Source organism: Mixophyes fleayi, chromosome 4 (assembly GCF_038048845.1).
Source record: "Mixophyes fleayi isolate aMixFle1 chromosome 4, aMixFle1.hap1, whole genome shotgun sequence".
NCBI classification, from domain to species: Eukaryota; Metazoa; Chordata; class Amphibia; order Anura; family Limnodynastidae; genus Mixophyes; species Mixophyes fleayi.
In genome coordinates, this window is record NC_134405.1 from 229,743,362 (window position 1) to 229,759,311 (window position 15,950).

At 38.2% G+C, this 15,950-nt stretch overlaps 2 protein-coding genes across 2 annotated transcripts in view; both read right to left on the reverse strand.

Moving 5' to 3' along the window:
* The window catches only part of LOC142152615 (uncharacterized), a 38,023-nt gene extending 34,911 nt beyond the window's left edge, over positions 1–3,112 (reverse strand). Inside the window, exons 1-4 of the mRNA XM_075209418.1 lie at positions 2,975–3,112; positions 2,385–2,505; positions 859–990; positions 665–775 (exon numbers count right to left, since the gene is read on the reverse strand). Of these exons, the coding sequence (XP_075065519.1) occupies positions 665–766 (102 nt within the window). The 5' untranslated portion in view covers positions 767–775; positions 859–990; positions 2,385–2,505; positions 2,975–3,112. The remainder of the gene's footprint in view (positions 1–664; positions 776–858; positions 991–2,384; positions 2,506–2,974) is intronic.
* Positions 3,113–3,295: 183 nt separating this feature from the next.
* LOC142150088 (uncharacterized) lies at positions 3,296–14,635 on the reverse strand. Its single transcript, XM_075205332.1, has 7 exons — positions 14,567–14,635; positions 10,989–11,060; positions 8,824–8,927; positions 7,937–8,490; positions 7,668–7,742; positions 4,686–4,785; positions 3,296–3,669 (listed from the first exon to the last, which is right to left on the reverse strand). Exons 2-7 carry the CDS (start codon positions 11,025–11,027, stop codon positions 3,444–3,446), a joined length of 1,098 nt encoding a protein of 365 aa, XP_075061433.1. The 5' UTR covers positions 11,028–11,060; positions 14,567–14,635; the 3' UTR covers positions 3,296–3,443.
* Positions 14,636–15,950: the final 1,315 nt, after the last annotated feature.

Consider the following 15,950-nt stretch of genomic DNA (forward strand, 5'->3'; position numbering starts at 1 on the left):
ATTTCAAAATACGTTCACTGTTGCTGCTGTACCAAAAAATAGGTACTGCTATTTCAAAATACGTTCACTGTTGCTGCTGTACCAAAAAATCAAATATTGTACCTAAAATCAATATTGTGAGGTGTTCCGAATAGACTGGAAATTAGTGGAAATGATTGTTATTGAATGTTATTGAGGTTAATAATAGCGTAGGAGTGAAAAATAAACAAAAAACTTGATTTTAACCCTTTTTATGCTTTTTTAAAAATAAATCAGAACCCAAAACCCTAAATCAGAACCAAAACCTTTCGTCAGGTGTTTTGGCAAAACAAATCAGAATCCAAAACCTCAAGCTAATCAGAACCCAAAACACAAAACACTAAAAGTGCCCGGTGCACACCCCTAATAACAATACATAGACTATAAGATGGAGACCATACATCAGTAAATTAAAATTATTTAGAGAAATACATTTAAAAAATAAACAGTACATTGCACGTGAAAGGTAAATAAACTGTTTTTATAGAGTTTTCCATATAAATCTATAAGAACAATGACCTTAGATCCATTCGCTCTGCAACCAAGTATTGTGTTGTAAATATACTTGGCACCAGGTCTGACAATAGTACGCAGGGGCGTGAGCTGCAAACCTACAGTCTACCTAAGACCTCATTATTTTGCTTACAGTTTTTTTTGGGCTCCTCTTCGTATCTTTCTCCTTTGCCTTTTTTCTGTGTGCCTTAGTAAGTTCCCTGGCAGTTTTTGAGGAAAAATTCTCACTTGTCATAAGATGACCCTAAAATAAAGCATTGAATAATCAGTATGTGAACAGCTGTACCCAAAAGATTGAAAAATAGTCTCTCTCTCATATGAGCTTACCAGGTCTTCAATCTGTGGAGGAGGTACATCCAGAAGTGGTGAAAGAGATAAGCGGACAGTTTCATGCTGCCACCTGTAGCTCAAACTAATAGCAAACTGTCCAGCAATCCTAACAGAGAGGTAGTCATTAACCTAGAGAAAATGGCAAGGGTAACTCATTGTGTTTGCTTCATGGGAATTTAGGGGTACACAAGTAAATAGACTGTACTTGAAGTTTTCAGAGGACAATGAAGGGCAAGCCCAAATGGTGTTTTTGTTTTTACATTTTTTTAGGAATGGAACAGGGATCCATAGTGAAATGAAGATACTTATAGTAGCACCCTAACACTTTTCCTCTGCTGTAGCCTACGAAAGGCTAAATAGTCTCGGCAATATCCACAGAAACAGTCCTAATAATACAGTAGTAGTGGTTATCTTTGTAATGTTCACACAAATCAGATTTTCGTCATTTCAGGAGACATATTTGTGTGTGACTTTATCATATAAAGGTGTTCTAAGGTTATTAACCAGCTGTATTATTATTATTATTATTATTATTATTATTATTATAATTATTATTATTTTTTATTTATAAAGCTCTGGTATATTACACAGGGTTGCAAATTGAGAGGATCATGACACGAACAAATTACATTAAATTAAATACAAAGTAAATATGGCCCTGCCCAAATGAGCTTACAAGAGGTGTAGGGAATAATTAATAAAAAAAATAGAGAAATAACAATTGTAGATGTTTGGGGGAAAATGTGTGTGGCTATTGTAAGGCATCAGCATCATAAGCAACCATTGGTGACTGGCATTCTGTGCAGCTCTGTAGGACGGTTGGAAGGAGGAGAGACACCGGAAGGTTGAGACATGAAACATGAATCAGTCACTATAAAATGCTAAAACAGTCATCTGTTGCCAACCATAGCTGTCCTTCACCATTTGCTTTAATGGTACCTTCTCCATCTAATGGTTCTAGAGAATGTTAATGCTTTCGTGCTGCATTGGGTTTACATTGCTATTGTGCATCGCCGTTCATCACAGCCAGGACTGGTTTATTAAAGAGCGATATTAAAAATTTGAGATTGTTGGCGAGTTTAATACTTCTATGCCCAGAGATGTTTTACTCCTTCAGAACCAAACCGATTTTCACATTTACACCACACTATGGTCACACAGTAAAACTAGGTCATTACTTAGTCTACATCAGTGAATTTGATATTGCTTTCTTTTGGTAGCAGATTGGAACAAATATTTATGTAAGGCGAAGAAATGAGAACAGAAAAAACGCACGTTACCACTGTCCTTTGTAATCTTCACCTAGTGCTACCTAACAAATTTCCCCTAAATGTAATCTGTGACTTCTAACAGGAATGGCAAACGTGTATATGGCCTGTGCGAATACTCTCTAAACATAACTAAACTTAAATTTATCATTTTGCAGTCTAATATTTTGAAAAGCAATTATTGTTACACTATGGTCTCTTTCAGGATGAAATGCTAATTTTATGATTTACTTATCATATACAGTGTGGAATTACCTGCACTGTAATAGGGTCAGATAATTTCCCCTTTTTTGGCCAATCCCATTCCTTTATTTTTTCTCCTTCCTTATCAGTTACTGCCCCGCCAGCTTGATTGTAGTGTAGTATGAAAACATTGCTGCAAAAACAAGAAGATCAACATGTCAGCATTAAACATTACAAACAAAACTAAAAAATATTAACTTAATTGATTTTGGGCTGAGACACATAATAATTATGTTATTATTATTATTTATGTTGTTATTATGTTACATTTTGTTGTTGTTGTTATTATTATGTTGTATTATTATTTATGTTGTTGTTATTATTTATGTTATTTAAGTTATGTTATTTTAGTAGAAAATGAAAATAATGGAATATTGACTTTTAGATGGTAAGCTAAAGTGTCAATATCAACGGCATGGAGCAGGGAATGATGGGGTAACAGAGGAAATGGCCAGTATTTTGCATAAAATAGTGAACTTGAATTATTAAAATAATGAATTGAGTACTGACCCAAAAATGTAATTGTTCACTCATATATAGTTTTATTCACATTTGTTACAAATGAAGGTGTATATAAACCCCATACACCGTCAAGTTCTGACCTTTCAGGAAGATAAATGCCACCGTGTCCAAAAGGAGTGAATGTGCCCAGCACGGTCTGTTCCGGGGAGAAGATGTTGGTATATAATCCTCCATACGACAGGCCGGAATGGCTTTGGCACACAGCCAGATGACCAGATGGATAAATGGATTATAAGTTAAGGAAAGCTTTGTTACTACATATAACTAAGATATGATAGTGATGTATGTGTGGCGGTGCCATTGTCTGTATATGTAGGTACCAATGTTCCACAGCGTGATGTATATTTTTCACTGTCACTGTCTGCATGTGCCTTTTATCATGGTGACAAATGGCAGCATACTTACAATACTGTGCTTGTCTCATTAAATGGTTTCTCTATGCTCCCATGTAACCCTGGTAAGTTTTCCCTCCATTCCCATCATTTCTTAAAGTAAAGTAGAAAACCAACCACATATGGCCCAACATACAAAATTTACATTAAGAGGATATTAAACCATTGCAGAGCCATCAATGAGGGCATAATGGAGTTTCCGTAGAGAGGTATTTTCTCTCTTGATCTCAGGAACATGTGGTTTACCATTCATTAGCACAAACACAGACGATTTACTGCTCTTCTTTTGCTTTATTAAAGGATCTTTTTTAGCATTGTCATAGTGCCGGAGAATAAGTGGCTTACAGAATCCTTGCTCATTCAACAGCGATAACTGTTTGTTTCTGGAAGCAGAAAAATGTGTCAGTATAAAAATGGCTGGGTCTTGACAACAATAAAACTAAACACCGACCATTGTACATCAGATATGTACAGATCAATATCTTAAGCTGTAAGGAAATGTTCATACAGTATTTTTCATATTTATATATCTACAAAAAATAAAGATATGTGATATATTGAGAAATAAAAGATATTCTGTAGGCATTGCAATAAAAACATTAAAAGACTTTGACGACAACATGCTTAGCTCCGGTCCAAACAGATTTTTGTTTCTTACAGATACATAATAAATTGACTTATAAACATACAGACTCATAGCTCCTATTTTCTCCCTGCTACCTTTTGCATGAATAAATTTTGATTATTTGTTAATATATGTTCTAATTAACACTAGGGCATATATTTACTAAACTGCAGGTTTGAAAAGGTGGAAATGTTGCCTATAGCAACCAATCAGATTCTAGCTGTCATTTTGTAGTATGTACTAAATGCATGATAGCTAGAATCTGATTGGTTGCTTTAGGCAACATTTCCTCTTTTTCAAACCAACAGTTTAGTAAATATACCTCTAGGAATACCCAGAATCTCTCACTGCTCCAACTACATATACAGCAGGCACCAACTAAGAGCAAAACCTTTGTTGAGAAGCATCGCCTTATATTAGATCCGAACATCAGCATGAAGTGTTTGTACAGTGACAGAAGTTGTATAACTTTATAAATACTCTGGTCAGCAGAGTTATGTGATCACCTTGAGGACTACATGCAGTTCCAAGCTGTCGGTCTTACACCAGGGGGTAAATGTATCAAGCTGAGAGTTTTCTGGCAGGTTTGAAAAGCCAATCAGATTCTAGCTATCAGTTATTTAGTACATTCTACAAAATGATAGCTAGCATCTGATTAGTTGCTATAGGCAACATCTCCACTTTTTAAATCCGCCGGAAAACTCTCAGCTTGCTACATTTACCCCTAAGTGTCTACTGTACCAAGATAAGTTTATAAGACAGTATATAGCATACATTTGGATTTGTGCAAGCTGCAGTCTCTCCAGGGCCCAGGCAATCAACCCTTTCCACTCCATATCTTCAGATTTAGAATCATTTGACTGAAAAATCCATCCTTAACAAGAGACATGAATGAAAAAACAGTTTTAAATGCATATGAATATAAATGAATCTCTGAATATTCCTACTTCGGCTATTATTTAGCAGATATCCAGAGACGAGCATACCCTGGACAGGATCAGGAAATGAAGGCAAATATGCAAGTAAACTTGTACTGTATACAGTGCTTAATTTGTATATAAAAAAAGGAAGTGAAACTCAAAAACATATACTGGGAGAACATCAGAAATTATCTTTAAGCATTAAATAGACTATTGAGCCAAAATAAGTTTTGGAACTCTGTGTTCCTGCACAAACAAAAGCCTGGCTGTATATGATAAGCTGTCGTTGACCCATTAAACAAATTAAAATGAATATGTTGTTTGTTATTGGTTCCCACTGTTATTACTGTAACTGCTCTGGCATGTGTTGTACCTGTAGGATTGCTTTTATAGCATACACTAAAGAAATTGCAGAACAGTGATTATATTGATCTGAAAATAAAGTGTGTGTGTGTATGTATTATATGCTTGTGGGGATATTGACCTGTTTACACACCAACACTGTGGGGACCTGAGTCGTAGTGGGGACACAAATTGAGGTCCACACAAAGCTTCCCAAGGCTAATCAATGCAGAGGACCTTGCTGATATGCTCAGCATAAAAATCTGGCCTGTCCCCGAGAGTCACATTCGTCGGAACAAAAGTGTGCGTGTATCCAACATGAAGGGGAGAGTTTGTGTGCATTCCACCTGCCAGAGGCCAGTATACCATCGAAATGTATAGCAGGAGCAGGAAGAGGAAGTGACTACAGTTTGCCAGCGTTTTATACACCAAGCGGGTAAAGACACAGTTGAATCCATCTGCTGCTGAAGGTAAAGCGGGGACAGTGAAGCATGACAGAGCCCACCGGTAGCTCCGACTATAGCCCAGAGAGCAGTGGAGACAAATATGCCTCTGACACTTCGGAGGAGACCTGTTCAGACACCAGTGGTGATGCCCCGTTGCCACCAGCGCAGTAGAGTGCAGGTACCCAGAGATTAATTCTATGTACAACCGTTCTCGGCCTTCTGCCAACTGTTTTAAATACAGAGGGTCGGAGAGACGATGCAGTGTCTGCCCAAACACTATCCAGAAACAGTGATGGCTCCAGGGCGTATAACATAAAGTAGTACTGCCTGTAATGAGAGAAGCCCCTCTTAAAAACTGCCAGGCACATGGAGCATGTTCACTGCAATGAGACTGAAGTAGCCTGGGCCCTGAAATTCTCCAAGCACTCGAAAGAAAGACGCATGCAATTGGAACATCTTCGCAATAGGGGCAACTTTGCACACAATGCTGAGGCAATGAGTACAGGCCATGTCGTACAGGTCCCGTGCAAACCTCCAGACAAAGAAATGGATACCGAAGGGTTCGTGCACTGTGTAGCCTGCCAGGGCTTGTTTGCAAGGAAATACCTGTGGCGACACATGAAGAGACGTAAGCTAAACCGAAGAGATGCAAGCTCACACCTGGCAAGAACAGAGTCCAGTCACCCTTTTGTCAGCCTGTTCCACCTGACATCAGTGATGGCTTTTGGAAGCTCTTGAGTGACATGACCCAGGATGAAGTCTTACTCGCAGTCAAAAATGACCAATGCATCATGCAGATGGGACAGCATCTCTTCAATTGGGTCGGATCAGATGTTGACAGGCATGAGTACATCCGTCAGTAGCTTAAAGATATGGGCAGGCTACTGCTACAGCCCAGAAGAGCTACCCGTTTGGAGAGGATGGAAGACTTTACCACCATATAAAACTTTCTGCACGTAGTAGACGCTTCCCAGAAGGTACCCCCTACTCGTCAAGATCAGCAAACTGTTAATGACTCTCGAGAACTGGTCGGGGGTGAAATTAATGGATAATTAATGGATAAAACACAAAGCATAACAGCTTTAAAGAGGGATCAAACTTGTTGAAATGATGCGCAGTGGTTGAACAGAGCTGTAACCTCCATGGCTTGGTGTCAGTGTAAGCGGGCATGCGGATGGGCACAGACGGCCAGAATACACAAAGCTTTCCCTGCCATTGTTAATATTTATTAAGTTATATATTCGGGAATGTGGATGTCCTCAGTCAGTAAAAATATATGACACTTTTCCCATCTTGTACGCTCCTTTGAGCAGGGTCATCTCTCCTCCTGTCTTCACCACTTTTAACTCTGCTCTCCAGCTACCTTGCCCTCCTCCTCCCCGTTCCCTCTTGCTCCCTCCTCTCCACTCTGGGGGTTTCCCTGCCTTCCGTGCCCTCTTGGGCTCCGCCGTATGCGGGACCTTCCCCTCTCCCCTCCCCCGCCCCTCTAGCTGTGCTTTGAGATCTCGGAGTTACTGTGCGTTTTGTTTACTGTATCGTGCTGTCTCACCTTTGTATTGTAACTTTGTTTGTCCCTGTACGGCGCTACGGATACCTAGTGGCGCCCTATAAATAAAAATTAATAATAATAAAAATGAATAATCTTGCAGTCCGTGTCAGTACTTTATGTAAAGTCAAAGTGTAAGTGTGTGTGTGTGTGTGTGTGTGTGTGTGTGTGTTACATTACTGTTCTTTAGTCCCTTGGAGCTAAGTTTCTCCCCATGCTAGAGTCGGAAGCTCTAACAATAGAATTGGGCATTAGCCCATGGTCACCTGGCCCCCTACCATCACAGCAACTTGAGAGGTTTACACAAGAATTCAGAATGCTACACATTCCATAGAAATACAGGATGCTGCTCTTCCTTAACTCTATGTTAACCAAATAGTTTCATCACCAAAGAACATTTAAGGTAAATCGGAATGTAGGCTTTCTATTGCTTAAATAGTGCACTATAATTATTATAATTATTATTATTATAATTAAAGATCCATGTTTGATTGACGTGTACCTCTGTCCTCACATATGCTAGATGACATTGAGAAGCTGATGGTAACTGGAAGATGGATTGCCAAGCTCTGAGGAGCTAGACAGGAAGAAAAAAAAACATCACAATTATGGTCATACATATACAAATGACTATTATATACAGTGCAGAAGAAATTACAAACTGTAGTTAAATGTTCCTAAAAGGACTGATCCCATAAAAATTGAAGCAAGATGAAATATAAACGTATCCTGCCATAGAAGTGTTTCTTGGTGATGACGTCACATACTCACATTTGTTTCCTGTAGGCCTAATTTGTGCAATATCTTGACCAGTTTTCTCTTTGCCACCCTCAAGCAATGTGGCATTAGCCTTATTCTTATTACTTTTGGTAGTGTCAACATTCTCGGCTCCAGGTGCTTTGCAGTCGCTCTCCTCAGCAGCCATACTTGTGTCTGTTATCTTCCTGGAAGCCAAAGACTGCCAGTGTTTCTTGGTGTACACTGCACCTTCAATAAGTTCTTGCCAGCTGTAATTTAGCACATTCACCACACCCTGAGGGAAAATGATCTCAAACTGTGAGAAGAGATGCAATAGCTTTCCAAGTTCATACAGCAACGTTGGCGCAACATATTTATAGTCATCAAATGGGTTCATGAATGGTTCATCATCGGTGACGACTTGTGCAAGTTTCAGGTTATGGTTATCCACACCGCTCTTTACAAAACTAGAGCCACTGATCTCTGGCAGAACTGAATATTTCTCTTTATACGGTTTATCGTCTTTAGGTGATATCTCTTGCTTCTTCTCGGCTTGAACGGAAACCCCTCTTTTATTTTTGTTGAGGCTGATAAAAAAAAAGCAAACAAATAACATACAATGCATCATAACTGTACTTCATAACTATTTAACATAGTTAATAACACACTTATGAAAATAAGGTCATTGTTTGTCTATTTACAGCAAAGAGTTAAAATTATACATTTTCTACAACATAATATAGAACATTGGTGAACATATTATCATTCTAAATGTATTCATTTACTTATCAGAACAAATGTATCATCATGTTTTAAAACTGAATGTATCAAATGTAAAATGTATCATGCATGACTTAAAACATAAAATAATAGATTTAGCATGACTTGTGAAATATAAAACTTATAAAAAGCACTGCTACCTGTTAATGAAATTTGCCAGACGAGGACTAATATTCATGTACTTCAAATCAGAGGGTAATTCTTCAGTCACTTTCTTTGTTCGATTAATTGTATTTGTTTTCAACTGCATAAAAGAATACATTTTTATATGCATTAGGACAATTAGGCAGCTATGACACCATCAAATGTGAAACCTTACTATCAAGATCAGCACAGGCACACAGTGATCATAACTTCTAACAACATTTTTGTAATTTAGAAATATATAATGGAAGAGGAAATATGTGTAAAAATAAGTAATAATAAACTAATTTTGTTGTGCTCTAATATTTTACAAAGCCTAAAATAGTATATTTGTTTTTCATATTTTGCATGAAATTATGATAGCAGCTTTATACAGCAGTTATGGCTGACATAGTTCTTTTTTTTTTTTTAAACAAAATTTTTTATTGTTTATTTGAACAAGTTTACATGTATGTAAAATCAGCAAGTCTGTGTATATATGAAGTAGAACATAAATACATGAGGATATAATGTTAACAACATTTATAAACGCATAATAAATATAATGAAGCAATAGCCAAATGTAGCATTGGTGTATACAATTCAAAGAGAACAAACTTGTATCTGAGGAGGAAAGGGAGGTATCTGAGGAGGAAAAGAAAAAGGTAAATGAAATCGTCTATGGTCACTGGAACAAGAGGCTGGTATATTTAGTCAGTCATCTCCAATCAAAAAGAAGTATGCAGATAATAAGTTAATATAAGAGAATGTCAAATGGTAGATAGGGGCGGTTCTGCTTCATAAAAGGATGTCCAAGGGTTCCACACAGCATGGAATTGAATTGGAGTATCATTGAGGGTGGCGGTTATACTTTCCAAGCGGTATGTTGACCAGATAGAATTTACGGTTGCAGTGAGTGAGGGCGGGATCGAGCTCTTCCATTGTGAAGCAAGCTGGCAGTAAGCTGCATTCAGTATATGTCTAATTAGTTTTTGGGTTGGGCGGGGTATATTAGGGAAGAGGTCTAGGGAGTAATGAGAAGAGAAGCGTATCAGGAATTTGAATATGGGTAATACAGGATATCAACTTATGGACCTGTTGACAGTATAAAATTATCTTGGGACAGGACCACCAAACGTGCAGCAGGGAGCCCCTACAACCACACTCCCTCCAACAACTGTCCGAGGAGGCTGGGAATATAGTATGAAGACGCTATGGAACCAGATACCATCTACTATATATTTTGAATTAATTTTCTTTGACTCGAACAGAAATAGAAGTTTTAGCCAGATCGGTTCTAATCTTGGTCCATTCTTTAGGATCTATAATTTCTCCTGTGTCTTTCTCCCATGTGAATTCATGTGGTTCTTTTGATGGAAGGCCAAAATTATTTATTAATTGGTATAATGTGGATATGAGGCCTCTCGTTGAGATTGGGTGTTTGCAGAGTGATTCTAGGGGAGAGCACTGATCTGTGAAGGCTGGTTTAGGTAGGGAGTTGTAGAAGTGTCTAATTTGTAGGTATTGATAAAATATTGAATTGGGGAAATTGTATCTTTTAGCAATGTCCCATGGAAATAGGTTGACATAGTTCTAGTAAAGTATTGAATGAAAAAATTATCATGTAAACAGAAACCATTTATGAATTGTGTTGTTTTATTTGTTTTGTTTCTTTAGAAATGGTTACATTTTAGTTATCTCTTTACTCTCTCGATGCATTTCCCATATAGTGTAAGTGCCTTTAATATGTAAATGATAGTTTCATACAGTAAGAACACTGGTAGTACAAAGATATTCCCACAGAATTAGCAAAATAACAACATAACATCAATCAAAATACAGTTATAAGTTAAAGTCCAGAACAAGACTTGGGGATCTATTTATTAATGGCTAAACCACTAATATATATATATATATATATATATATATATATATATATATATATATATATGTATCCAGGAGTCATAGGTGGAGATAGCAGTGCCTGGTGAACCTTACTGCCAGCTGGTAGCCCGAGCCAGCAGTAAGGTTCACCGGGCCTTAATAGTTTATATAACAAGCATTTTACAAGTTTATTTAACAAGCATTGCAGTGGTACATGTACATCCTCAACACCAGTTCTGTTATCTCAATCCCAGGATAGCAACAACAGAAGATCAATGGAAAAATGCAAGTCATGTACCTGGTCATAGAAGTACAGGGGTCCTGTTCTCAGCATCATGGATGACTTTGGTTCTAGGGCACACTGGGAAACCTGTAGACAGTAAATATTTTATAGAAAGTTCCTATATCCATAAGCTTGTGGGCAGGACCCTCTTACTTCTATATTTGTATGTATTGTTTTATTACTGTGTTTGCTCCAAATTGCACAGCGCTACAGAATTTAAATAAATGTTGATGATATTGTACCAACAAAAATACATTTATGAAGCAATAAAAATTCATACAAAGAACACATCCTCAGCACATCCATTGCAGACAACATGGTCAAGAACCTTGAGACATTTCCCACCTCAAAATGCCTCCTTCTGCCCCTTGCGCCTCTGCCCCCTTATTCCTTGCGCCTCTTCCCCTTATTCCTTGTGCCTCCCCTCTCTTTGTTGTTTTTCTTTATGCCGTTTACCTTTATCAAATTCTGCAAAAACTTTAATGACATTTATTTATAAAAAAAAACCCCATAAATTTATGTTTTTAAAAAACGTGATTATTGGTTGCATATATTGCAATACATGATATATTATCCAACTGCAACAAAGGGATTGCTAACTAGTGTTTAAACTCTGAAAATAAACCCCATTCTATGTGTCCATACCATCTTGCATTCATATTTGCGCCTGTATGCATTTTTGTACACTGCTTGCTCCAATTCTGTGCGTTCAAAGCATGTAACCACAAATTAAAACACTGTTTTATCTCTATGAGAGTGCATTGTGTACATACCCACAAGGGGCCTGAGTCATTAAGGAGAGTAAGGTAAAAACAAGGAGTAGATTTGATCCTGGACAAAACATATTAGAATGCAGTGGGTGCAAATTAGTTTATTATTTTGCACATAAGTTAAATACTGGATGTTTTGTCATGTAACACACAAATACTTGATAGCTCTATGTTTACACTGAAATTTAAAGTTTATCTAGGACACGCCCTATCCCAACTATAAATCTGTCCCCACATTTTAAATTTACCTCCCCCATCAAAGCAACATGTTTTTTTGCAGAGGTGGAAGGGGGTTGAAGATGCTAAGTAGGCGGAGAATGAGTAGTGAGAGAGAACATAGAGAATGTGCTTAAGATAAAGGATTAAGATGAAGAAGGGGATTGCGGAGTGCAATGTGGGAATATAAATGGAGAACAGAGGGGTATGATGTGCCCGTTTTATAAGTAGTTGGGGCAAAAAAACGTAATAAGTATGTAGGTCAGGACAGAAATACTTATTTAGTTGTATGCAAAAATAATACAAATAAATCCAAGGGAAAAGAATATTTTTATATATTTTCTTCAATTATATTTCTGTCAAAGAATAATTTAGAGCTAACTCACACTGTGCCCCTTCATCCACACACTCTGTGCCCTCCTTCATCTCCTCACACTCTGTGCCCTCCTTCATCTCCAAAAACTCTGTGCCCTCCTTCATCTCCACACACTCTGTGCCCTCCTTCATCTCCACACACTCTGTGTGCTCCTTCATCTCCACACACTCTGTGCCCCCTTCATCCACACACTCTGTCCCCTGCATCCACACACGCTGTGCCCTCCTTCATCTCCACACACTATGTGCCCTCCTTCATCTCCCCGCACTCTGTGCCCTACTTCATCTCCACACACTTTGTGCCCCCTTCATCCTCACACTCTGTGCCCCCTCTGCATCCACTCACTCTGCCCCCTCTGCATCCACTCACTCTGCCCCCTCTGCATCCACTCTCTGTGCCCCCTCTGCATCCTTGCTCTGCCCACTCCTTCATTCTTTTGCCCCTCCATTGCTGTTTCCTATCACCATTTCCCTCCGTTTCTTTAGTTACCATACTTGACCTTCTTTCTTCTATTTCTTCTGTTTTACCAATTCGGCGGTGCCTGGGACCCAGCATCCTCTCTCCTGCCGCTTGTCAGGAGAGAGGATGCTCCTGTCACGCCCGACATTCAGTGAGAAGCGAGGAGAGATAAGGATGCTGGGTTTCGGGCACCAAAGTTTTTTTTGTTTTGATTTTTTTCTCCTCCTGGCCACGGCACCCCTGTGACAGCGCCGCGGCACCCCTGGGAGCTGTGGCGCACACTTTGGGAACCTAGGGTATAGACTATTAATTTAATGCCGGGGGTGGTTGTGGAAAATAGTTCAATTATTAAATGTGAATACTATTAATTTTATTTAATTTCACATTTTGGTTTGGCTGCAGTGAGGGAGGCCTAATTATTAAAGGGGGTGCTATTGATTTAATCCTGGGGCTGTTTGGGGACTCCTAAATTTTATGAATCTGTAAATACCTGTAAATTTATTTTCCCGAAATTCCAGGATCTACACATGCAGCAACTGAGCTTAAGACATCAGCAGCACCAGGTGGTGAAAGCGACAAGAACAGGTAGGAAAGAGCAGAACAGTCTTCCAACTGTCCTGAATCCAGTGGGGCAGTCCTAAATATGTAAAGCTGGGTACACACTACAGGGTTTTCACCCAATTATATATTTTATAACCAGGCTAAAAATCTCTATAAACAGTGGAATGATATTGTGCAAATTCTGAAGTATGTGTGCACCCAGACCAGCACTGTAGGCAGATCTCCATAGAGTTTACAGAGTCAAAATCTTTTCAGCAGATGGTTATGACAGATGAAGAGCACAGATCTGAAGGTAAATTGTGTAAAATCGTGTATGTGTGTATGCATAAATCGGCTGCTAATCAGGACTTTCAGTCAATGGTAAAATCGTTAAAGATAGCGCATTGGAAGGAATTTTCTGTAGTGTGTACCTAGCTTAAAAGCTGTAAGCCTCACGAAAAGCTAACTGATATCATGAAGCATTGATTAGATGATTTAATGATTAAGCCTTAGTACTTGTATGATCTGTGGTTCAGTAATAAATCATTGCATGTAAATACTGCACAACAAGGCATGTATTATACCATATAAGGGTGTAGCAACAATAGGCTTGTTATGTGAAAACAAAAAGGCAACCTTACGTAATTGTTACAGTCTGGCCTGGACTGTGTCAGCTGTGAGACACATGATTAACATTTCTATGAATAATGTATTTAATTTCACATGATTCACTGTTATCAACAGTTAAACAGTATATAAGAAATATTATAAAAAATATGACAGTAGACATTAGTAAAGAAAAAAACAGTTATTACAGTAAACAATATAAAAAAAACATAAAAATATGATTTAAAATTGTTTAAAATTTAGTTGCACACAACAGTTTTGACAAAAGTGAACCACGGTGACAAATTGCTTACGCTAGCTAAAAAAACCTGCATATTAGCAATCCCAAAAGCTTCTACACAGCAACATAATTACATAGTAGAGAACTATTAGTAAAAGTATATTTAATACATGATATCAAATATATATTTTATCAAGCTATCCTTATACTACAGCTTTCTTAGCAACAAAATATTTTAGACTTAATTATTGCACAAATACCGACACCTGTATCACCACACACACAACAGTTGACCTACAAACTAACTCACTTCTTTTATTTGCTAGACACAAAGCACAGCACGTCTAAAACGTACATACTTTTGGACAAAACATATATAACTTACTGAGAGGGTCAGCTTGTTACAAGTTGGAAGACTTAACCAGAAAGGGTCTGTGTGTTAGTAGATCGCATTTCCCTGTTACACTGTGCTATGCACTGCAGAGTTTGAAGGCTTGGTTGCCTGGTTACCATATGCAGTCAGTTTAGTTGTGGATTTAGTTTCTGCATTACATAGTAGGTGTTTGTGTTGTTATCAAATGCCACTATTACAGTCAGATCAAGAGACCTTTCTCAGAGTACATAAACCATTTATACAATTTATAAAGATTAAATTAGGTTTCCGGTCTGCGGTGACGCGCGTTACAGTGAAAAGTGCGCAGTATTGACGGTAATATTGTACCGCAATAACGCGGATTTTCCTTCGCAACCCTATGGGGTGTGCACGAAAATCCACACTATTGCGGTACCGTGGATTGCCTTCACGGACCGGAAACCTAATTGAATTGGGCAGCACAGTGGCTAAGTGTTTAGCACTTCTGCCTTACAGCACTGAGGTCATGAGTTCAATTCCCGGTCATGGTCTTATCTGTGAGGAGTTTGTATGTTCTCCCCGCATTTGCGTGGGTTTCCTCCGGGTGCTCCGGTTTCCTCCCACACTCTAAAAACAAATTGACCCTAGTCTGTGTGTGTGTGATAGGGAATTTAGACCAAGCCCTAATGGGGCAGGGACTGATGTGAGTGAGTTCTCTGTACAGCGCTGCTGAATCAGTGGCGCTATATAAATAAATGGTGATGATACCCCCCTAAATGTTTAACCGTTTTCTGCCAGGGATTTGTGGCAAAATTGTACCTCAGGAGGCCCCACCATTTTTCAAATATCCACACTGTGTGGGTTTTGCCAGTAAACCAGAGGTACTGATGAGATACTCAATTTAGCAGGAAAATTATACTGCATCAAAAGTACATTTACCTTTATGTCATGCAGGAAAGACTGCTTAGGATAATCTGACAGAAATTGTTTAAAACAGCAAGCCCTATTGCGCTGTTATAAATAAACAATCAGGGGCGCCATATTGAAATATATACGTCAATTAAATAAATCCACTATTATATTACAGAATATGGTAGAATAGAACTCACAAACACCTGGGTTGCACAAGTATAAATGTATTTAATAAAACAATGTTAAAAACCTACACACTAAAACATCCTTTTATAATCAATAAATACATGAAATTATACTCTGAAAATATAAAAAGAAATAAAAATAACAACAGCTACATTATTAAAATAGTAAGTATAATAAATATTCCAACGAGACCGTATATCCGTTAGTGCAAGACTTGTCTTGAAAAGAACTATTATAAGGTGCAAAGAGATAGCAATCAATAGTTGTTTTTCCTTAATAAGATGGTAGCAGCAGGTGGCTGGCACACCTGTAGCCCCAA

Bases quoted from the DNA above. Each gene is read 5' to 3' on its own strand.
- LOC142150088 (XM_075205332.1), bottom strand. From the start codon at position 11,027: ATGATGCTGAGAACAGGACCCCTGTACTTCTATGACCAG. The intron at 4,786-7,667 runs GTACACGTCAAT...TCTCTTGTTAAG, and splicing joins TAGCATATGTGAGGACAGAG to GATGGATTTTTCAGTCAAAT. The intron at 3,670-4,685 runs GTATGCTATATA...TTCTGCTTCCAG, and splicing joins CAGCTTGCACAAATCCAAAT to AAACAAACAGTTATCGCTGT.